The sequence below is a fragment of the Magallana gigas genome, chromosome 9 (assembly GCF_963853765.1).
Source record: "Magallana gigas chromosome 9, xbMagGiga1.1, whole genome shotgun sequence".
Lineage (NCBI taxonomy): Eukaryota > Metazoa > Mollusca > Bivalvia > Ostreida > Ostreidae > Magallana > Magallana gigas.
The window spans coordinates 38,126,410-38,151,114 of record NC_088861.1 but is presented as its reverse complement, the minus strand read 5'-3'; the positions used below and the strand labels follow the sequence as shown (position 1 = coordinate 38,151,114).

Here is a 24,705-nt window from a genome sequence, read left to right as displayed (position 1 = left end):
GTTGATCATTGGCCATATGTTAGATTCATGGAGTTTAAGATGTCTTTAAGGAAGGAGCAGTACTCCACACTTTGATCCCTTCAGATGTTATGAGGCCCATCTCTGCCGAGATAAGAAGATTCCGTGTATATAATCTTAGGTCTACAAAATATATATAGAACTTTTTATGTGTAGTGTCTAGCAAAATCGAGTCCATTTTTAATTGATAACTCCTGATTCTTTTTTAAATAAAACAGAATCAATATCTTAAATGACTTCTTTTTACAGGATTTTCCGAAGAGACGAAGAAGATCATGAATGAAAATCATAGTTTATACATTGTATATGCTAATAATTATCTATTGAATCATGTTTTGGTGTTTTCCTTGCAATTATATAAACGCACACAAACACTCAAACACAATGGTACAACAGGATAAAGTTTTCTAAATATCCTCGGTGTTTGTCCAGGTTTTTCCAACATATGTCGTTTCGTTTGTCCAACATTAAAAATGAAATTTCAAATTTTCATCTGTTTTCTGTAGCATTTTTTCACATGAATTTTTTTTTCTATTTAGAGATCATAAAGTTCAAATTTCATCAGAGTTGAAAATACTTTTTCTGGAACATCAAAGAGGGCATTTTTACCTGTTCCTGTTCATCCAACACTTTTATTTTACAATTTTTATGAGTTTTAATGATTTTGTAAAGGAAGTTGGGGTTTGATTCAAAATATTTCAATAGAATGCAGCATATGAAGTGTAGATTTACAAACTGTGTTAGAATATATGGAAGATTCTAGTGTTTTGTCTGTCCTTTTTTATTTATATAAAAAACACATTTTTCCTTAGAAAGTTATCCTTTTAATGGTATAATAAGAGAGTATAAATGTATAATTTATACCAAACCAAAAATTATGCTCATATTTAGTAAAAAAAAAGTGTTCTAATATCCGTCACAGAAATTTAACACAGTACTGAAAAAGTAGCCAATTACTCATGACCTTTGACCTCAAAAGAGCTGTCAGGTCAACTTTCTATAACTACCCAACGAGAGATCTTACACTACTTTAGCTCCAATCTTTTTTTCTGAATTTTTGAAATATTGATTGGGTTATATAATTTTGTTTTATGTATAGAAAATGGTTTTTCTGTTTCCATTGCTTTATCTGTGCCTTACAATTTGATTGAAATCCACAACTAATGGTATTTTGCTGTGACAAATTAGACATCATAGGTTGTACTGAATTAAAGTGTAGGATTTATTATAACATTTCATCGTTTAAATTTTAAAACATGTTATAAATATTATGTTAAATGAAAATTAATATTTTAAAAATTACGTTGTCTTTAACTGATTTTTTAAAATGAATAACAGACTATGACTGTGTTATTCTTATTCACAGAAAATAACAAATTCAAAAGAAAATGTACAAAATATATTGTATTTATTTGGAGATGAAATGCACTATAATGCCACATAAAAATAACAAAATTCAGTGATAATATTCTTTCTCAAACTCTACAAAATTAAGCCGACTTAAAATATATATTTATTACTTGAAAATCTAATACATTCATCATTTTGATGGTTTACACATTGATTGACTTTTCTTCATGCATACTATAAAAAAAATTCAATGTAAATGCAATTGTTGTAACAGTTACAGAAAATTAAGGTTACTAATCTGCGTCATAAAAGTTTGTAGCCCTAGAAGAACTATATCTTGGACTGAATTGTCTAAATATGTAAACAAGTAAACTGTATTTGACCATCTGTATCGATGCTTTGTTTTTATCAAAATCTATTTGTTAACCTCTAATAACAATTCAAAAGACCGTCTTACAAACGATCGAGTGATTACGCAAACAATTGACTTCCTCATTCATACCTAATACGGCACGTAAGTTTGAAGCTTTCTATTAAATCTATTTGAATTAACTTTATATCAAATTTACTTTAGAAAGACCAAATAAAAATCAATAAACTAATTCTCTTAATAAATATAAAGTCATTTTGTTTCAACTGTTTTTGTAGAAATGGGGTCAAAATTACAAGGATGTATAGTTTCCTTATTTAATGTTGCTTTTTTAATGCTTTTATTTCATAAAAGCGACAGTGTTGTTTTGATAATATCTGATGAGGGAAAAAGTTTGAACACATCAGGAGAAATTTTGAACACCATTGGAAATCAACAGTGTGTACGAGAATGCATGCGGCGGGGGGATTGTCTATCAGTCAATTACTGGAGAAGCGAGCTACGATGTCAGCTGAACCCCTCCACAGTGGGCCCGGGGGCTGTCTTAGTACCGGACGTTAATAGTGTGTATATGGAGAAGGCATCACAGCCCCAGGTTGGTATTGCAATAAAAAAACCTTCCGTTTTAGGCATGAAATATTAATCCCAAATATAACTGAACATTTATAAGCTGAACGACTTGCAGTTCTTTATGTTAATTACGGCAAAGACAATAAAAAGAAATGTTATAGTGACTGTGGAAGTTTAATTTTCGCTCAAATTTGAAGATCGAATCAAGACTGGGATACCTTTCACCTTTTTCTTCATGACGATAAAAGCTCGATATTGATTTTTAGTCAGAGAACTATTAACAATTATGATTATCAACTAGCCCTTATTAATTGGTACAGGATATTAATATTTACAACACACTTATTGATACCGGTATCTCATTAATTTTTGCTTGGTTTCTCTAAAGTAACAATAAATAAAAAGTCCTTTAAAAACCTTAAACCACTTTTTTTAATCATTAAAAGTGTTTCATTCTATGAAAATTCATTATGCAATAACATAACAATTCTAGTTCAACGGAATATATCAAACAACAGAAACGAAATGTTTGATCATAAAATGGTTTATAACGGTTGATTAGGTGCGCGTCTTCTTTGAAATTTAAGTTCAGATCATTAAACATATGGAACCCTTCACGAATTTGCGTCATCCTATACAAAACTTGCAATTTTTATATCGGTTGAAGCATACAGCATAATGGGTATTTTTTGCGTGTCGAATTTTTTGCAACATAACCCTTAAAAGGTATAAAATTTTATCGTCTGCGTCTTCAGTTTCTCCGGCTTCATTAGACCGAACATAATTCAAAATTAAAAAAAATACATATTATTAAAATTACCGCATATGCTTTATGGAACAGAATATATGAAACCGAACTCACACAATGGTAGTGTTTTTATTTCCTTATCAAAAATTCAAAATACTGTTGTAAAATATAAGTATTCATACAAGTATGCAGACTGCCAAATAACTTTTAAAATGTCACAAGAGAAACAACACACATCAGTTGCTTATTCCCTTTGGAAATGAAAACAGTTTATGCACGAAATACATGTATCTATAGTCACCGGTCACTATATCGCATACTGATTGGAACGTGTATACGACCACCTCAGCGATCCTGGTTTTCTCAAACCATTGAAGGTAATTTTTGACGGATTGAATATCAGCGTGTACATGCTCTTTCCACTACGCAGACAACGGCTTTCGAAAAAAGTTGAGGATCAACGTTTTTCAATTTCGACATCTGTTATGACGTTTTGATTTTGCATACAAGTTTTGGAAACGGTCATTTAATTTGTCCTTGATGATGTTTAAGAAAGTCAAATTTATCTGCTGTAGTCAGTCGGTACAGCTTGGAGGTACGTACACAATGCAGATACCCTACACTGTCAACATTTTATTTGTTGGCTGCTTTCTGTCTTAAAGTTTCGTTGTAGATGTACATCTCTATGCTAGGTCATTTTAAATACAAAGAATTAAACACTCTCAGAACATTACATAAACAATACATGTTCCCTACCGGAATTATTCATCAATTTTAGAATATATGTCGTTTGAGTGGGTATAATAAATCATGAAAAGTCGATCTGGAAAAACATTGGTGAAGTATTTTGTCTTTAAATGGACGAACCCATTAGTAATTAAATTCATGTCGTTTAAATATAATTGTCTGTTATCTGTTGATTAGTCCATTTAGGTAAATCGAGATACCGGTGTAGCACTACATTTAACCCGTAATGATAAATGAAAAAAAATTGTGGAACTTGAAGTGATAATTGCTATATTATATCCAAATCGGATGGGTGCTCGGTCAACTCTGCTCTCCATAAAACCTTGACAGGCCCCACTACAAAAAACAAGAGAATGTGCTCTGTAACATGATTGATCGTTGCTGCGAATATCTGATCCAATCGCAACGTTAGTAAATGCGCACATGGGACTATGTCCTGTCTGTATATGAAAGAAGGAGCATAATTAATTGCTTGAGTACAGTGCCTTCCCAACGATGACTTTTCAAAAAACATTGTATAATAGTGGATATTTAAGTTGCTTTACATAGCACAGTGTACCTGCAATCGTGATTAATAATTGTTTGGTTTTCTTACTTCTTTTTGCATTTTCTATGACGACGATACCTGACAAATCAACGCCTTCCCACATGCGGTGCATGTCGCAACAAACACATTACGGTCTTGTTTATAACACCAAATACGTTCGGTTAACAGTTTGTTCTTGTCATTTTTCATTTGATCAGATAATTTGTTAATTTCTTTAATTCTACATTAAAAGTAGAACGTATCGTAAATGTTTCAGAAAGTTATTACAGTCGACATGCTTTTATTGTTATGCCATAGCGATTGCGTGTACAAGTAAACCGCATTACTTAATTTAAACCGCATTATTTAATTGGATAAAAATAGGAACTTGCAAGGGACGCAGCTCTTGGTTTTCTCGCTAGATCGTGCCAGCTCATCACTGAATTTTGTTTTTGCTATGTGGGGTATAATTATAATGGAACATTATGATCTATACGATAAAGTCAAGTTTTCCCTTTTTTACCTTCATTCATTGCAATTGGAACCAACCTAAATAAACATTACCGCAATTTTTTTTTTTACAAAGACTTCAAAACTAGTTAAAAAGATAAACATATTTTAAGACGTTGACCTCTCTTTAAAGAAAGGGACCTGAACCAATTTAATTTGAACTGAAGAAAAAGAGGCTCCTCTAAAATATTAAACGGAAAGTTCCATTGTATCTTCAGTTTGACGTGGAATTGGCAATGATGTCGATCATATAATTGTTTAGAACTTTAAGGCCAGTCATTGTTTATTTAGCAGGGGTTCAAGTGTTTGCAGACTTTGAAATGCAAACAACTTCATGGAAAAACGGTATCCTTGTTTATACAGAGGCGTATTAAGTATTTGCCGTTTGTTTTTCTTCACATGGGTGTTCTTGACTTTGATATCGATTCCTAGTAATCGAACTATAGAGAACATTGATCGAAAACCAGCTCCATATAGTGTCATTCTTCGTGACTTGAATCGGCGATAACAATATGCTATTCAATTAGAATACGGATGACCCGTTCTTTAAATAGGTTATATGTATTAGGAAAAATCAAGTAACAACAAAATTGGATCTGTATGATAAAGTAATAACATTTATAAATTGAACAGAAAACTAATACAAGTACATACATTATTTCGTGAAATTGTTTTCACTTAGTTATATTGAACATAATTTAAACGTTTTCGCTTGTTAGATGTAAAGACGATATAAAAAACAACCTTAAAAAAACCCCATGAAATGTAAATGTTGAAAGCTGCCTCATCCGTTTTTGTGACCATGCATTAATGCATTTAAGATATTTTTAAGCAAAACAATTATATAATTGTACAAGAACTTTTAATCAATTTCACCGGTGCATTCACATACGTTTGAAAATAAAACCGCAATTAAATAAAAGAAAAGTTGTTTGTTTACATCATAAAGAAGAAAAAAAGATTAAAATAGATAGCATGCTTTATGATAAATTTAGAATATAAAATTTTTTCGTCATCGTGCTGGTTGGGTCATACTTACACACACAAAGGTATACAATTATTACTGCTTACACATACATGTAATTATAAACTTAAAATTAAAAGATTTGTTCAAAAAGTGTTTACAATGGTTTGTCAAAACTATTTTAAATATTTTAAAAGTCAGTCTAATCGACAGTCCTGTCTTTGTTTACGTAGCCTATAAAACGGGACGAATCCTTAGAAAGAGTGACAAAAATATATATATTTTTTAAATATTTATAAGTTCTTCTCGGTAAAGTTTGTTCAACAAAATAGTTTGTAAATATTTAGTTCATAAAAATATCACTTATTGATTTATTCATTAACGTCTTTGCAAATGAAGATATAATTTTGTATCCATATACTTGTTTGACTTTATATATTAAGGTAGCTCGCGGGTTTACATGCTTGTGAGAAAACCTACCTCGAAAATTTGTTCACGTGATCCATAGGTTTCAGAGTTTTATTTCTAAAATTTATTTGAGATTCGTCTGCGCGGTAATAATGTTACCGTGTTTTAAATACAGTGTCATTAATAAAATCAAGCAACGCCATTTCAATGAAAAATATAGTAAAATGCACATCTTAGTCGAAAAACGTATTACAAAACTATGCTCCAAACTTTTAAACGATTCAGACGAAATTAATCATACTCAACACAATAACAGAGGAGATAATTTTGAATCAATTCATAAAAAATAATCAGTATGTGTTCTCGGCCAATTTTTGGCAAAACAACTTCGAAGATTTAAAAGATTTCTCAAAACTGTATATTTTCATTACGACGTTAGCCCGACATCATTATTTCCTTACGTCGGAGAACCCAAAAATTGAAATGCATTAACTGCCAAGACTAGCTGATTAACACATTTTGGAACATGTAAATACTAATTATACATTATTGTGAATGTTATCAAATGCACAAATGCTATTAATGTAAGGCTGTAAAGATACAGAAAATTACTATTTTTGTTTTTATGAAACTCTGAGTCAATCAATGCAAAAAAAAAAAAAAAGAAACTACTGAAATAAAAGTTTGTAATCGTATAAAATAATTAGCTCAAGCCAAAAGAATTTTAAAAATTTGATCGGTAGTTAAAATTACGGTAGTTATAATTGTAAAAAAAAAAATAGCAAAGTTAATGCATACGGTTCAATTAATTTACTTGTCTATTTTAAAACAAAATTCTAAATGGAAAAGTTCCAACGCACACTCATACTCATAGAACAAAATGTGACAATTTATGTGACATCTTTAAATTTTCAGCACTTGATGATAATAAATGTTTGTAAAAATAGTAATATTTTTAATATATTTCCTTTTATGCTTCAAATTATCTCATTTGTCATTTTGAAAAAAAATGTAGCCTATTACTATTAGTTTACTATGAAGGTCAACTTTTTACGTTGATTCCTACTGTGACGTCAGCAAACCCGCGAGCTACGTTAATCATAATCATTATTCGATCGGATCAACGTTTTTATACATCCTAAAGTAAATTCTCTTATAACTAAATAAATCAAAAAATAATTTGATTAAAAAATAGTTTTTATTTAATAGCTTACAAAACATTTTCCCCCGTGGAATGGAAGTATATTAATTTGAAGTGAAGGAATAACTTCAAATTGTGATTAACTGATGCATTAATAATGTGCAAGTTTATATATTTAAAATCTAATACATTGGGTTAAAAAACAGTAAAAGCAGAGAACATTTAAAATGAATTAAATCAATCTATAATTTTTTAATTGATTTTTTACACTTATAAATCTGCTTATTATATCTTATTCGTTTTCATTTTCCCGCATATCGAAATGCTTATAAAGGCTTTGTTTGTTTCCTAGGACCTACTTTCCGGACCTTGTTCTTCATACGCATGCGCAGACAAGTGTACAGAGTTGTCTAGTGGAACGACGTCGTGCATGGCTGTGTACAGCGGTATGAACCACATTTGTTTGTTCATGTAGACGTTTTTGTTGTGTCAGAAAAAAAAGAATTAAGATGTCCGATGATAAGGTTATAGTTATAAAAATCTATTTAACATATTTTGCTTTCACAGCTTATTATCAGAGCGCTATTGGTATATACTCATATGACTATGACTGTTTGATAAATATGAGTATAATATTTGTTGTACATAGTACTGACTTGTCGATGAAAATGAGTAGTAGGAAATTGAAACATTGTTATAAACAGTGCGACATTTAAGTCCGGACATGACAAAGTCCGGGCTTTTAGCTACCCTTTCCGTTGGACATAGCTTACTTTTGTTTATATATCTTGGTGGGACATTTTACTTTGATCCTATCATGTCAGCATGAATGTACACATTGCTCTAGTTTTCTTATAATTGTCTCTCAAATATCAAAATCCCATGGGATTTTGGTGGGATTTTTCATCCCATCTCAAACCCCACCAAAATCCCATGGGAGAAAAAGTACTGTGGGATAAATTGTCCCATGTGGGAGAAAAAATCCCATAATTGTTAAAAGATGGGATTAATTCTCCCATATAGGACAAAAAATCCCACATACTAAAGAAAATGGGATATATCCCATGATTTTTCACATAGGATAAATGTTCCCATATATCACAGATATTTTTCTCATGATTTCTCATAATAAATTATTTTCTTTTGTTATTTCACCTTAATTTGCACATAACATTAAACTCTGTCTCATAGTAATTGATTGGATCTGATCAACAACTGTACAAACATTTCATGTTTTCATCTGATATTAATATTTTAAAGACATGTGAGAATGTATTGTGTTGATTTTCCAAAATACTGTAGGTGCATGTTTGCTATAAAATGCAGATTCTAATCCTCAATTAATAGTTAATTATTTGGTTCTTCATTTTTAATCCATCTAATTAGACTTTCTTGTTATCTATCTCTTAGGAACTTATAATTTCATTACATATTATAAAGCTCTTTCTTGTAATTACCATAGGCGCTTCCCACCTAAAATCAGTGTATAAAAAAATCCATCCCGAAAAGAGATGAGTATTTGGCACAATGGTGTATAGATGGTGAGCGTCTAACAGGTGCAGTTCTTTACCTCAGCAGATAAGAATGACCTTTGTTGATGTGCAGTACTAATGCAACGCTCAAAAAATACCTTATGCAGATTGTAAGCAACCAAATGATTACCCAATGATGACGTTTTTTCATATCTAATGCTCATAAACTTCATGTAGTCATTTCTCAACTCTGATCAGACTGATGTTCACAGTGATGTTCCTAGTTTCCATCTTGGAGTGTAATAATTATGTTGAATTACGAACCCGATTGTTAAATTACCCCCCCCCCCCTTTAAAAGAATTCGGAATACTAAGACAATCTCATATCATGTTTCATGGAGTCAGGTGCACAGAACAAGAACCACATCACCACATCGTCAATAACGGCGATTGTCTACGCCGCATTGTTACCCATTGAACGGATTTTTTTTAAATAAAAGAGTGTAAAATATAACATTTGGAAAAAAAAAAAATTTATATTGACTTCAAAATCATGCTAAAATAACTGTATCAAGTTTTGTAGTTTAATTAAGTCATTATAGTGAGACTGTTTGGTGTTTTTTTTCAATGTGATTGTTGTTGTTTTGATACATGTAAGAAGGTAACAAGACTTCAAATTGCCGCTAAGTTTAATAAATTCACAAACGCTATTTCTATAGGTTGGTTGCACCGAGCTCAGCTTTGAGCGAGTTTCTGTACTTGTGTATATTACCTGCACACGTGTAAGTAACAGTAGATCAAATAAGTTTATTTTAAAAATACATGGACATACATAGTACAGAAGACCAAAGGTGGCAATGTTGCAAACATCAACCCGTAAATTGTCAGACTGTCACCTTGATTAATATTCTTACCCCTCGGTGGTTCGTATTGTATATACCGGTACATGTAATTATATCCCCGGATGTTTAAGACTTGTTACCTGTAATTAAATCCGCGATGTACGGTTCTAGGAAAAAACAAAGGTGAAATTTTTGTTTAAAATTCAATTTACTGGTTACAATATTATTTCCCTATAAAAGAAATTATATATGAATTAATCATTTACCAAATGTTTCATTTTTTGAAACCTCTCTCTCTCTCTCTCTCTCTCTCATTATTTGCTTGCTTAAGTACTGCTTTAAAGTATACCAGGGACAAACGGTATCTAGACTACCTACATGTATAGTGCGGTCAATTTTTGATATAATGGAGATCTATGTGTAAAAACATCCTGAAAATTTTACTGCGGTCGCATAAGTACTTTTCGAGATATTTGGGGAAAACCCGATTTCACACCTTCAGAACGATTTTTAATCAAGCCGATTTGGCGCGGGATGAACTGTGGCGTCACGGGGTCAACTACTATCATATGAAAAACAAGAATATCGTATGATAACTGTTTGTTTTCTTGCATTGCTTTTTCGATATATGAACATTTTTTTTTAAATTTCCTTATCAACACTGAATGACTAAATATACTGTTGTTTGAGTTTAAACCCATATTTTATCGAACAAAAATGCCGAATTCGGAAACTTGTGAACGTTTGCTTCATGAATTTATTCAAATATGTGACACATTTTGAATCACATGTGTATTCTATGTAGCAAATTGACAATCAATCAAGGCCCTATTGTTATAAGAAACCTATTTTTTAAACATTTTTCGGATGTTTTTTCATGACATTAATAATGATATTGATAAATTTATATGTTTTGTAAAAGGTGACGTGGGGGTCTATTCCTCGTATGAGATATAAAATTCAGGCACGAAGCATCGGTCGGGGGGGGGGGGGCTTGCATTTACCATGTTTACATATAAAAATTTGAATTATCATGGAGCCTCCCCCCCCCCTACTTTTTGGGGGAGTATGTAAGTATTAATTAAGGAAATTAAGAGTGAAATTGAAGTTCCAGATATATACCACGCCAGCTCCCGCCCTCCCCCACGGATAAGGATATAGAAGAATGTCCCCTTTATTTATTTTTTATTTTTTTGTTTGCTTGTCAAAATTTTTTGGATGAGTCTGAGATGTAATTTCAGGCAGGTAGCATCGTTTTTGAATTGGGGGGGGGGGGATAAAAAACGATGCCACCTGCCCGAAATTACATCAATATTGCCCGATTATTCATTTTTATATTGATTTCGGACTTATTACAATCAAAATAGCATGCACATTTTAACAAACAATCGAGGGATTATTAACGGATCAAGGCGAAAGTCCAAGATGGCCGCATGATGAAGTTTGTCTCGTAACTTCTTAGAAAATACGATAATGGAATTTAATTTTACACTTATTTACATCCTTTGTCAAGATATGTTAAAGTTTCTTTCAGTTTAAATAATGATTCAGTGTCAGTATAACAATTTAATTAAGCTATTTGGAGTTAAATTGCTGACTATAGCGCTCGAAAGAAAGGTGTTCTTTATTGGACAAGAAATTAAGACCAGGGACGTAATTACTTCCGAAATTATTACTTCGTTATTACTTGATTACTTGATTGCATTTTTTAAACAAGGTTTAAATTGCTGAATTGTGAGTTTTGTCATTTTTTAAAAGATAAGTAGCGATTAAGGCATATTTTGAACATTAGTTTCTTTTTGATAGTCTCGTGCATGCATTCTATGTCCACTGATTGACGGACTATACCCGTGTATTAGCTAATGAATGCTTATTTTACACAGTCTAATTTAATTTCTGTTTTAGCTGTTAATAAGTGAGTAGTTAATTATACACAAATCAATTTACTAGTCTAGAGGTGTGAAACCTCCTCTTTGTTCACCAGACTCGTGTACCATGTGTATACATACCCCAGACACACACGTGTCTGGAGCAGTAACTTCGTTAGTTTACCTGTGCCATCGTCTCGGGTCAATCGTGTGTGAAGGGAGATTATGTAATCAACAACTGAATAATGAACATCAATCTGTCCATGCAAGCATTTAAGATATCGTAATCATCGGTAAAAAAGGCGACGAGAATAGCCAAAATCCTTTAAAAAGAAACTTGATTGTAACAAATTAATTACGGATACAAATTTCTAAAGCTACAATACTTTAAATAACTAGATACGTCAAAACATCAGAGCTATATCAATTTTTTTAATTTTTGACTGCAAAATCGAATTTATTTTGTAATGCTTTTTAAGGTAATTCCTTTCCTGTTGATCTCGTAACCTCTCTTCCGCATGTTGAATAAGCAAATTAATAAAATAATGTTGAATATGTCGCCTTAATTATAGTTATATTATGTAAGTACAACAAATAATTTTCTATAATATCAAACTGCTAGCATTCATACCGTAGATACTCCATTTCATAGAGCTTTATTTGTGATGCTAAATTAGTAAATATATTATTCACCAATTCCTATATATTTGCTTTGTATATCTGTGTACACATTTTGTATTCATGTCGTTTTGTATGTACATGTATATCGAGAAGGTCATTGTGTACACAGCACACAAGTCAGTGTTTTTGTCTAGATTTTTGTTTTCTCTCAACTTGCTTAGCTTGTGGTTAATTTTGCTCTCAATTATAAATTTGTTATGAAGAAATTTTGGAGAAAAATCAGTGCCGTGGGCGTGATTTGATCCCACGCTAGTCCATTACTGCTACTTATATCGCCCTCCGCGCAGCCACTGCGCCACTCGCGCTTTAATGTTATGTGCCTTTTTTTTTTAAATATTAGGTAAGGCTATCTTATTAAAAAGGAAATAAACTGAAAATCAATAAAAGTAAAGCTAATTTTTTCTTCGGAATAATATATTCTTAAAAATATAGAGTATTTCACCCATTGTTATGGTTCTTTATTCAAAATTTGAATAATTACTTTTTGATGTTTTATAGTACTACCAGGGACATTTATGTATATCCCCGCCTGACATGAAATGCACCGATCCAGCTTTTTTTTCCTTGGGGAGTGGAGGGGGGGGGGGGGGTTCGGAGTGAAATTTTAGTTTGCCAGGGGGTCAGAGGCATATTTTCGATATTTCTTTATGTAAATTTAAATTTTCAAAGGGGTCCGTCCGGTCAATGATACGCGTTTTGTCACTGCCGGTTTGATACTCAGCTTAGCATTAGCTTTGAATTTCGTTATCATTTATATGTTCTAATTAGAAACCAATGATATTTTTTTCATTATAGCCGACACACTTGTTCATTCTTGAAAATGATTCTCAAAATTATGCATGTATTGCATTTAACTTGGATTTACACGAAATAATTTAATTGAATGATCAGCCCAAATATGTGGCATCCCGTTTAATACATGTTAAGAAGCCCAATAATTTACAGTGTTTTAAAACTTACGCACACTTGTATTGATTGGCAAAATGTGAATATAATAATCTTCGTTTCGGAATGGCATTGTAACGGGCTTTGCAAAACCAGGGACGCTGGTGTCTCACTGTCAAGACAACTACCATTTACTTAAAATGATATATGTCGCATTGATCCACGTAAATTTCTAATGCCAAAAGCTATCTGATTCATTAATATTGATAGTAACGATTAAAAGTTAACAAAATTGGTTAATAATGTTTACATTCACGTAATAAAAACCGTGTTTGATTTCGTAGAGACGGAAGACCTTAATGATAAGTGTTCGGTAAAAATTTCTCGCATCTGAACTTCCAGTAAAAAAAAAATAAGAACGCAGAACCTTTAAAATGGATGAAAAACAATCCAAAATTAATATAAAGATTCACAATTCACTCCTTGTATGTGCCAAATTTCCATTTTATCATGCAACTTGATAAACTGGTTCACAGCCAGTTCCCAAAACTCGGAAGTGGAGTGAAGACAAACGAGGGGAATAATTTTGCTATCATGAGCAGTAAGTACATGTATGTTCCTAATTATTTTCTTCATCCAATTTTAGCCTCGAGCGAGTTCACCTGTGTCACGTGTTTCTGTTCAATCTTGTATCTGCTCGCACGTGTCTTACACGTGTATATCTCCATTCTTTGTAGAACAATAGGGTGCTAATTAATATACACAGACTGACACCTGTAGATACTGCCATGTGAATTGGTAGATGCTTTAGGACAATAGGATAGTAATTAGGTATACACAGAATGTGTCTCCTTGGTCAGTTGACTTATCTGTGAGGAATTCATAATGAACACAACAAAGACTTATAATGCTACATGTACACAGCTGGCACATGTAAAGCTTATTTGTAATTGACATCGATACAATATTTAAAAGTTATTAAAATGATATTATAAATGAAATGAATGTGCAAGTAATAAAATGTTGAAAGAGTATAGATTATCATATATAGTCAATATAATACAAATCATTGCATTCACAAAACTATATGCATTGATCTATATTGATAAAGTTTAAATACACTGAGAGAGAGAGAGAGAGAGAGAGAGAGAGAGAGAGAGAGAGAGAGAGAGAGAGAGAGAGAGAGTTGTTGAACATGGTTACAAATACATGTACCTGGTATGTATTCAGAGCTTTATTTAAGCTCATTGAGCATTGTTGAGTAGAGTATTAGGAAAAATTTAATATGTAACATAACTATTGAATAAACATTTAAGTGTTTGTAGTATAACCTTACAATATCCATAAAAGTACCACTGAGACCAACATAATACAACTGCATAATAAATAAATGTTATTTAAGAAATTAATGGGTTCTAGCCTCTGATCCGCCATTCAATAAATATTTTAAAACAATCTTGACTAATAAATGTCAATCATATAATAATGATTCCAATATAAGTCAGATGAGCAAATCTAATATTTTGAGGCTGTATGAGCTATAATTTTTGAGAACCTTAAATTTATCGCAATGATGGGACCCAGTTCATTTAACAGGCATGGGGCAATGACTTTTTTTTATAAAGGAAAAGCATGGGACAAAAACTTCCTTAGTATTAATTACCGGTATGTACCCGTGGGATGAACACTTTTTAAAAAATAAGTTACAATTCCCAACTCAGAGGAACAATTAATATCTTTAAACATATTTTATTTAAAAATAAAATAATAATTTAGGAGGGAGTTACTCCCATTATTATCCAAAACTGTCTGACTTGCTCTCTTGAATTTACACTAAAATTCTATGAAAAGATGAAATTAGAAAGCTTATGCAATTCTGAGAAAAAATATGCATCATATTGCCAATTCCATTGAGGTATAAGAAAAATATAGCCATTTAAGTGAACCTACCATTTCCCCACTCCTCTATTTAACACAGATTCATGGGGCTCTCCTTTAGTAAAACATATTAACTTAATCTTTTAGACATCAATTGTTGTTCAACTTCCTTGAATAAGAAACCTTATTCAGTACTACATACATCTACATAATATTACTATGATAAAAGCATCAAATCACTTAGAAATACTCTTACATGTATTACACTCCCCGTATTTTGATTGTCAGAAAAAGCATTTATAAGTTTGAAATATTTTACCTAATATTATGAAACTTGTGGCAATTTTCTTGGGTCATTTCTTACACATATTTGAGATAATCATCACTGATGCTAAGAAATTGCTCTTTTTTGGTAAATTGGATGATTTGTAGCATTTTTATTCACATCTAGACATGCCATCCTGCATGTGTTTTTTTTTTTTTTTTTTTTTGTTTCCATGAAAATGGAAGTTAACAATCATATTTAGTGAATATCTTATCTATTCTGGTTTCTAGTCTCCTTTTGATAAACAGTAGGACCTGCAAGTATGATATGCCTACCTTTAATTTAAATAAAATTAAAACACACCAGGGTTACGCTGGAGATGGATATATATATAAGAATTTCATGAAAAATGTTCAATTTTTACATGTATTTCTACATTTTTGACGCACATATATATACAATAAAGGGGTAAAAATATGTTGATTCTTGTTCATTTCAATAGTAGTACCGTAATTATAGTAGCTAGATGTTTTTGAAGGTCAAGTGTACCTTTACATATCATACATGTATACGTAATGAAAGAAGGGAGATGATTTTTTAACTAGTGTAAAAACATCTTAAATATCACTTTTGCACAGGATACATACACTTGGGTTTTTAAGGTTGATACTATGATAACTACATTTGTTTACATGTAATTACATTTGTACTACATTTGAAAGAAACATATTTTTAAAAAAAAAAATGGGTTATAATTTGTCCGGTTTCTTAATGTTATTTCATAAAACCAGAGAGCAACTTCACTGCAGATTTATAAATTTAATGATTAAATTGATAAAAACCGTTTTAAAAGTATTAATTTATTCTTATCTCAGTAATTAACTTAAGCCTATAAATTGTCATCAGAATAGGAAATTCCAACTTTCTGGGTAAGGCCAAATTTCACTCAAGTGGTGGCTATTCTACTCATGTAACCGAAGAGGGAGTATTAATAAACTCTCCTTCTGTATGTATATAAAAATAATTGTTTACATTGTGTAACCTTTTGTAATTAAGTCTCCCAAAAGAAGTTTGGAGACATTGTTTTTGAAAGCGGTTTCTTCTTTTTCTTCTTTCTTGCCTCTGAACTTGTCCATTGCTTTTCTCAGAGATGGCTGCATGAACAGAGTTGTACACAACTCTAGATCTAGAATATGATAGGCCTGCATACCCTGTTTTAAATTTTAAATTTATTGTTTTTAAATTGGGGTTGGGCAACCATAGTTTTGGGGGTCAAATAGGGGTGGAGTCTAACACTGAATCCGTAGGGAAAAATTATACACTATATTGTAAATGGTTATCACTTGAAAACCGTTAAATATATTGACATGGATTTTTCAAATGCTAAATATATTGAGTGTTAATTATGGTCAATACATGGTACATTATAGATATGATCTCTGGGGACTATATATATTCCCCAACCCCGAGGTTTGGGAAATTGCTTAATATTTAAAAAACCGTGACTCCTCACCCCTAAACCGTATAAATTCTTGTTCCTTGTGTAATGGGGCATCATATGGTATATAGGTTATGGCCATATGGGAGTGGTTCCGTCTACCCCTGAAACAGGAAGTGCCCTAATTTAAATATCTCATTAAATTCCTATGAGATCTCCAACCCCAAACTACTTATATTCTTGTTCTTTGTGTTAAGGGGCATCAAATGGTATGTAGGTTATGGGCCCTGGGGGTTGTCCTGACCCCCATTGAACAGGAAGTGTCCAAATATCTCGAAAACGGTTGAGATCCCCACCCCTAAACCAAATATATTCTTGTTCCTTGTGTCAAGGAGCATCAAATAGTATATAGGTCATGGGCCCCAAGGGTGGTCATGACCCCCCCCCCCTTTTGCTTTGAACAGGAAGTGCCTAAATATCTTGAAAACAGTTGAGATCCCCGCCCATAAATCATATATATTCTTGTTCCTTGGGTCATGCCGGTTTACCTGATGTACAGTATCAAATCAAATCATATCAATCAATCAAAATTTAAAACGAAAATAATTCTCTTGGCTGCAGTGAAAAGTAAGAGTTTATAGGTTTACATAAACAGAAATATTTTCATTAATATTCAATAGAATTGGTAATTTTTGGTATTTATTTTCGCAGAATTTGTTAAATCTTATTGTTATAAGCTCTATAAAGTCATTTCAAGAAGAATATGTTATTGATGGTACATATAATTTAGCATGTGTAATTCATTAGATGGATATAATGACATTATCTAATAAATTAATACATTGGTTGTTTGAATATTGCTTTTACTAGACTATATGATCAGACAATTGAATCATAAGTGTTTAGTTAACCCCAACATACAATCAATCAAGATAATATATTTAGAGGACTTTTTATCCTCTGGGATAAAATATCCCAACATGGTCAATTAGAGGATTTTAAATCCTATAAAAGCCTTTTATAGGATTAATTATCCTATAAACACCAAAGATGGGAGAAAAAATCCCATGGGAGTTTATATCCCACAAAGATTTTTTTCTCCCATGGGATTTTGGTGGGGTTTGAGATGGGATGAAAAATCCCACCAAAATCCCATGGGATTTTGATATTTGAGAGACAATTATAAGAAAACTAGAGCAATGTGTACATTCATGCTGACATGATAGGATCAAAGTAAAATGTCCCACCAATATATATAAACAAAAGTAAGCTATGTCCAACGGAAAGGGTAGCTAAAAGCCCGGACCTTGTCATGTCCGGACTTAAATGTCGCACTGTTTATATTGTCATGATAAACAATTTATAATATTCAGGTTAATATATTTGATACAGATAATGGGGTTCCGGCACGTATAGTCACCAACTCTCTTTATTTATATGTTTTACCTTTATTTGTTCTGATTTAAAAAGTAGCAATATTTCAAGACAACCATTGACATTGTAACGGAGACTAAAGATAGAAAAATAGCAAATCTAAGCACTTTCAAATAATGTAGAATGTAATTGCAGCCTATTTCAAGTATGAAGAAGTACTCTATGAAATATTTTGCTAATGCTCAATTACGAAAAACAAACATTGATTTGCAAATTAATACCTCGTTCTGATATTCTTAGCTGCATAAACGTAAACGCAATGGTCTTTTCTATTGCTGAAGTACAGCTTCAATTAATATACATGAAAGTTCAGAACATGCCGGGTTATTCGATTATTTTGAAATATCATGATAAAGGAATGACTTTTCGGAGGTACCTTAGAATATGTATATTTTCGTAATTTGTAGTACTGTTACAATAACAACGAACTTTATTCATGATATACAGTACCGATCAGACCCAACGTAATAGAAACTGAACCCCAACTAAACCTTGGGTTTACTTTCGGGGTTTACTCTGGGTTAAGTCCGAGTTTACTAGAGTGGACCCAGAGTAAACCCACAGTGGACACAGAGAGTGAACCCGGTCAGAAGTACACCCCTAAAAGCAGACGCTACATGTGTATTTGGAATAAACAAGGGGCAGAAATTGCAGGCAGTAGGATGGTAAGATAAAATACGGACCTGCTTCACACTTCAGTACGTACAGTTGACCTCAAAAGCAATTTCCAGGTTAACCCAAAGTAAACCTAAAGAAACCCTCGAGTGGACCAAATTTTTCAAAAGGTTAACCCCAAAAGTAAACCCGGGGTTTAGTTGGGGTTTACTCTGGTGTTACATAAGCGTCGGAACCGGAGGGCTAGGGGGGCTTAGCCTCCCCACTTTGTTTTGCAAAGTTAGACCTAACCATTAGGCATATAGCATCATAGAGGGTTCAGCCCCCCCCCCCCACTTTTTGTCGCAAAAATAATTGTTCCAAAATTTACCTTGAAAGGATGGAAAAAAATGAGAAGTTGGAGTCATAGGTATAATGGTATAATACTAGTAAGAATTATTTTTGGAACAATAAGTATACTACCCCCCCCCCCCCCCCACCCCACCCCACGGATTAGGAATTTCATGATTTTGGGGAAGAAAACCTTTGGTAGGAAAGAAATTTTTTGGAACAATACGTATACCCCCCTCCCCCGGATAAGGATTTTCATGATTTTGGGAATTATTTTTTTGTGTGTGCTTGTCAAGATTTCTGAGGATAAGTTTAGTCCCCCCCCCCCCACTTTCAATTTGCTTCCGACGCCACTGTGTTAGGTTGGGTCTGATCGGTACAATATATTGTCATTGTGACCAAGTCAAACAGATAAATATTCATCCATTAAAAAGTATTTGAATTAATTGAAAAAAATATTGTTTTTATATAAAGTGTAGTTAACTTACCAATGTAATCTGCTTACAAACAAGTTTGTATAATTTGAAGATTCATAATGTGATTATTTTATTTTATGTAACTGAAACTGATGCAAACACTTTCCAAATGTCTTAAAAATAGCTTCTGTTACTAGTAGCAAGGCTAACGATCCCTATATCAACTGCATAGGGTGGTATACATACAACTGTATTAACCAAATACCAAAAAATATGAAAAAGTTTGGTTTCTATGCGCGGACATCGACTTTTAATGCTTTTTACATGGAACTGATTTTAACATTTTAAACCTATTCATATAATTGGTTTCTTAAAAGCACCATCAATAGTATCGTCATCTACAACAACAAGTCAAACAACGACAACAAGTCCAACTACAACAACAAGTCCAACAACAACAACCAGTCCCATAACAACAACCAGTCCCACAACAACAACAAGCCCAACAACAACTACTACAAGTCCAACAACAACGACTACAAGTCCAACAACAACAACTACTACAAGTCCAACAACAACGACTACAAGTCCAACAACAACAACTACTACAAGTCCAACAACAACTACTACAAGTCCAACAACAACTAGTCAAACAACGACAACAAGCCCAACAACGACAACAACTACAACAACGACAACAAGTCCTACAACAACGACAACAAGCCCGACAACGACTACAAGTCCAACAACAACGACAACAAGTCCAACAACAACGACTACAAGTCCAACAACAACGACAAGTCCAACAACAACAAGTCCAACAACAACGACTACAAGTCCAACAACAACAACGACAACTACAGCCCCATCAACAACTTCTACAACATTAGCGACAACAACAATAGGTTTGGCATGTCTTTAAAATATTTTTATTGCAATTTTATCATGGAGGAAAAAACGTATGTGCTCGTATTGTTGAATTAATGGCCTAAATATTGATGTGAGTATGTCAAATTGCACTAGAAAGTACACATATCATGAAATATTACGTAACAATGAAACAGTAGCAAAGTATTTAAAAATCATGCAGTTGTATTTAAAAAAAGATATTTTACAAAAAGAGTATAAATTTTGATATATTGACATACACAAGTTCCGCACTAGGCCCAGAAAGTTATAGACTTCAGATGCTTCTTTTTTTAGGAAGCACTATAAGTTGTCCATCAAACTTTGTTTGGAATCCCTCCGTTGGTTTGTGCTACAAAGTAGAGGAGGTTCCATTGCTTTGGCAAGATGCTAAAGTTCATTGTGAATCTAAAGGGGCACGATTGGCAGTTCTAGATATCCCGCCAAAACTTGATGTGCTCGCTGGAGGTATGTAAATTAATTAAATTAACGTGTTCTACTTAAGGGAGTATTTATCAAAGTAATTCCACATATTTATGTACGCTTTAGTTCCTAAGTTAAGCTATAACCCTAACCCCCCCCCCCCCCCCAAAAAAAAAAAAATCATACGCAGAATCTACATACAGTGCATGAGCTTTTCTAATACAACAATTTTTAAAAAAGAAACTTCTATGTAGATTCATCTGAAATCCTGACGACGATGAAGAAAACAAGCAGTGATTGTTATTGTAAATGATTAAAAAAAAGACAATAACTATGAGTTTATCAAATTGCATTGCAAAAAATATCATTACAGTTCTGTTAAATAACTTTTATAGATTACACCGCAGGGCTTTTGTTGAACTACCAATACTATATAGGAGCATCGTACGATGCTTACCTCAGGGACTGGAAATGGGTTGATGGCCTGATAGTGGACCCCGTGTTCTTGATGAACTATCTGGTGACTGGAGGTACCGGCCACTGTCTTGTTTGGGATGAAACGTACGGTCTGTCTGACGTCCCCTGCTCCACGACTATGTCTTTCATCTGTGAAGTTCCTGTAACCACATCATCACCTCCAACGTCACTTCCGCCAGGGACGCCAAGTGCAGCATTAACCACAAGTAAAGTATAGTTAACATGTTCAAAATGTACTAATTGTCAACAACAGCAGGTTAAGTTTCAATGTATCGAAGGATAAATGAAAACCATAAGTGAAAAGAGAAAAAAAATACCACTAGTTGTTTATGTGGCATTTAACATCCATGAAATTACACTTGCACAGCCTAATCATTTGTGTATTTTGTCTTAAATATATAAACATTTGAAGATAATACAATATTATAATGTTCTCCTCTCAATTGTTTCTAGGAAGGTTGTCATTTTAAAGTTAAAAATCATAATACGTGTAGGCATTTTCTGCAAGTTAATTACCGCCATATTATGCGCTTAATTACATTAGGTTAAGTCTCTCGACACACCTTGATACTTTTAATGTTGACACCATCTGTGTGCTATGATTTATCATGTTAATGCTTTCTCGAAGCGAAGTAACTTCAATATACTTTATCTCAATTAGCCTGGTAGAAACAATTTACATTGTTAAATATAAAATATCATTTACTTTAGATCCAGGCTCTACTTGTCCAGTGACCTTCACCTTGAACCCATCTATCAATCTCTGTTATCACGTGGTTGAAATTACAATGTTGTGGCTAGATGCAAAAGGGCATTGTGAGGCTATGGGAGCCAGACTCGCGGTTCTGGACACACCAGGGAAACTTGACGCCATTTTTATTGGTTATTTTTGTTCTCTAATATTCATTAAATAAGTATTCCATTTCTTTAACTCTTAAAAAGGGAAGTCTCATCTATGCCATTAATAGTTTTTTTTATTAATCATGACATACAATAATATGTATACGAATTTTCTGCTCTTGTTCTGGATCTACCTTTAAAAACAATCATGCTCGCAGAAATCATGCTTGCAAAAGGAAAATTTATTTTTGAAAAAAATTGCAGATTACACTGGTGGACTATTATTACATTACAACTATTTTATCGGAGCGGATTTCGACGACACTGCTGTTGAATATAAATGGGTCACCAATGCCTTGGTAGACTCCACTGGATTTCTGTCTAATTATCCGGTTACCAGGGTAACAGGTCATTGTCTGATGTGGAGCGACCTGGATCTGCTGCGAGACTACCCTTGTAGTAGTCCCCTACCCTCGATTTGTGAGATCCCAATGGGAGCGCCGACAGCCCCAACTGCTGGTAGTCTTACATTGTTAACTTAAATATTTGTCCATAGAAGAATGTAAATTCATATTCAATTCAATTTTATTAAAAACATTTTTTTTTCAGTCTAGTAAAAGGTGAAACATTTAACAAAATTTATCAACGTCTAATGAACTCATAGATAGATTTGTTGAAAAATAAAAACCCACGATATTCATCGTTTTTCTAGATATCTTGAATTGTTACTTAGTTTAGTAAATCTGCTTTATTTAAGTATGTATATGTAAAAAAAGGTAACTAGAAATAAACAAGTATTTATAATAAATCTGCTGCAGCGCCGTCTTGTCCGTTCATATGGAAACCGGAAGTATCGTTGTGTTACAACAATGTAGAGGAGACTCATAAATGGTTTGAGGGCAACACAGAATGATGAGCCTTTTGATTAAAAGATTTTTGTTGCCTTCAAAACTGATTTTTCAACATACTTTTATTCCTTTCGGGAGAAATTTGGGGGGGGGGGGTGTCCCCAGTTTAACCAAACTATGGACCGATGTTTCAACGCACTTAAAAAAAAAAAAAAACCACTTTTTTTTTTACACACGTTTTATTCTTAGGTTTGGAACTAAGTCAACGCACTTCGAACGAACTTTTTTTTCAAATCGCGTTCATATGGTTCCAATATATTACACATATAAAAAAAACCCAGGTTAAATAAAAAAAACTTAAGACAATTACATACAACTAATACGTTTAATCAATTATAGTTAAAATATATCTCATATAGCAATAATAAATGGGAAGTTAAAGTTTTTGTTAACCTTATAAACACTTTTTCAATCAATTTATTTATTTTACAAATTAAAGATTTTATCTTACTTAGCAGCAAATAGTTCTTTCTGTTTTTTGACATTTTTATATAGGACTAGGTTGGTTTTTTTTCTGAATATCAATGCAATAAAAGTTTATAACTTTATTTGTCAGTGCTATTATGGCTGTACAATCTACTCTCTTTTCATTTCTTATGAAATAATTTACGTGGTTTGAAGTTGAGAAGAGAAGAGAACAGAAAAAACGAGTTTGACATGACGTTTTTTTTTTTTAATCACTTATTTACGGGAAATCTTGTCTCTACAGTTCTTTTTACTCAAGATTGCTGAATATCTTATGTTCAGGGCGTTAAATTGAGGGGAAAGGGAGTTTATTCCTTTTAAAAATCAATTTACATTATGCAAACGGGGTGTATCGTCGATTGTCCCTTCCCGGTTTTAACGACGGTAGGTCATATTTATTAGTGTTAACAAATATATTCATACTGTAATATAATTCTAATACAGCACAAGTTATTTTTTTTTTCAAAGTGCGTTGCCACGTGCCACGCTTTCTGATATTTAACATGAAAAAAGACTTTCAAAGAAATTTCATGATCCAAAGATTTTGACCTTTTTTTTTTTTCAAACATGACGTTGTCGGATGGCATTTTATTCTCACAATAGAATCGTAAGGCTTGTTAAACGAAATGAACAATCTGTAATATTTGACTCGGCTTTTTTTATATTGCTATGATGATGAAACAGAATTAATGATAAACATTTATTTAATGCCTATCTGCGTTGTTTTGTATTAAAAAGTACTTTATTATACCAACAATAGAATTTTTAACAAAGAGTTTATACTTCAAAAAGAAAATCGTTATCTGGTTATTAACAAAATGCTAATCAGTCTCTACTCAGAAATCTCGAATAAGAAGTCCAAATGGAAATGCAATACACCATTTTATATTAAAGCAAAGACCTTAATTCAAATCAATAGATCTTAACCTTCATATTATCCAGCAATGAACGCCGATCAATATTGGTTTTACTCTTAGATCAAAGTCATTAGTTATTTATAATTATATAAACTCAAAGAAACACGGCGTCTTTGATCTAAGTTAAATAGAACACGGTGCCATTATAGTGGTCAACTATTAAATATTTTTGCAAATAGAAATACAGATACAAAGAAAATAAAAGGAAAAACTTTGTCCTTCAGTAAATAAGTGTTTTGTTTAATTCGATAGGATACCTCCTTAATAGTGCTTCATTTATTTAAAGTATTGAT

At 32.5% G+C, this 24,705-nt stretch overlaps 1 protein-coding gene across 1 annotated transcript; it reads left to right on the top strand.

The window, feature by feature from the left end:
• The first annotated feature begins 2,003 nt into the window (after nucleotides 1-2,003).
• Nucleotides 2,004-23,091, top strand: LOC105320279 (mucin-2). The gene is made up of 8 exons (XM_066071617.1): nucleotides 2,004-2,333; nucleotides 7,705-7,798; nucleotides 19,854-20,381; nucleotides 20,680-20,850; nucleotides 21,201-21,488; nucleotides 21,994-22,164; nucleotides 22,387-22,641; nucleotides 22,941-23,091. Exons 1-8 carry the CDS (start codon nucleotides 2,019-2,021, stop codon nucleotides 23,033-23,035), a joined length of 1,917 nt encoding a protein of 638 aa, XP_065927689.1. The 5' UTR covers nucleotides 2,004-2,018; the 3' UTR covers nucleotides 23,036-23,091.
• Nucleotides 23,092-24,705: the final 1,614 nt, after the last annotated feature.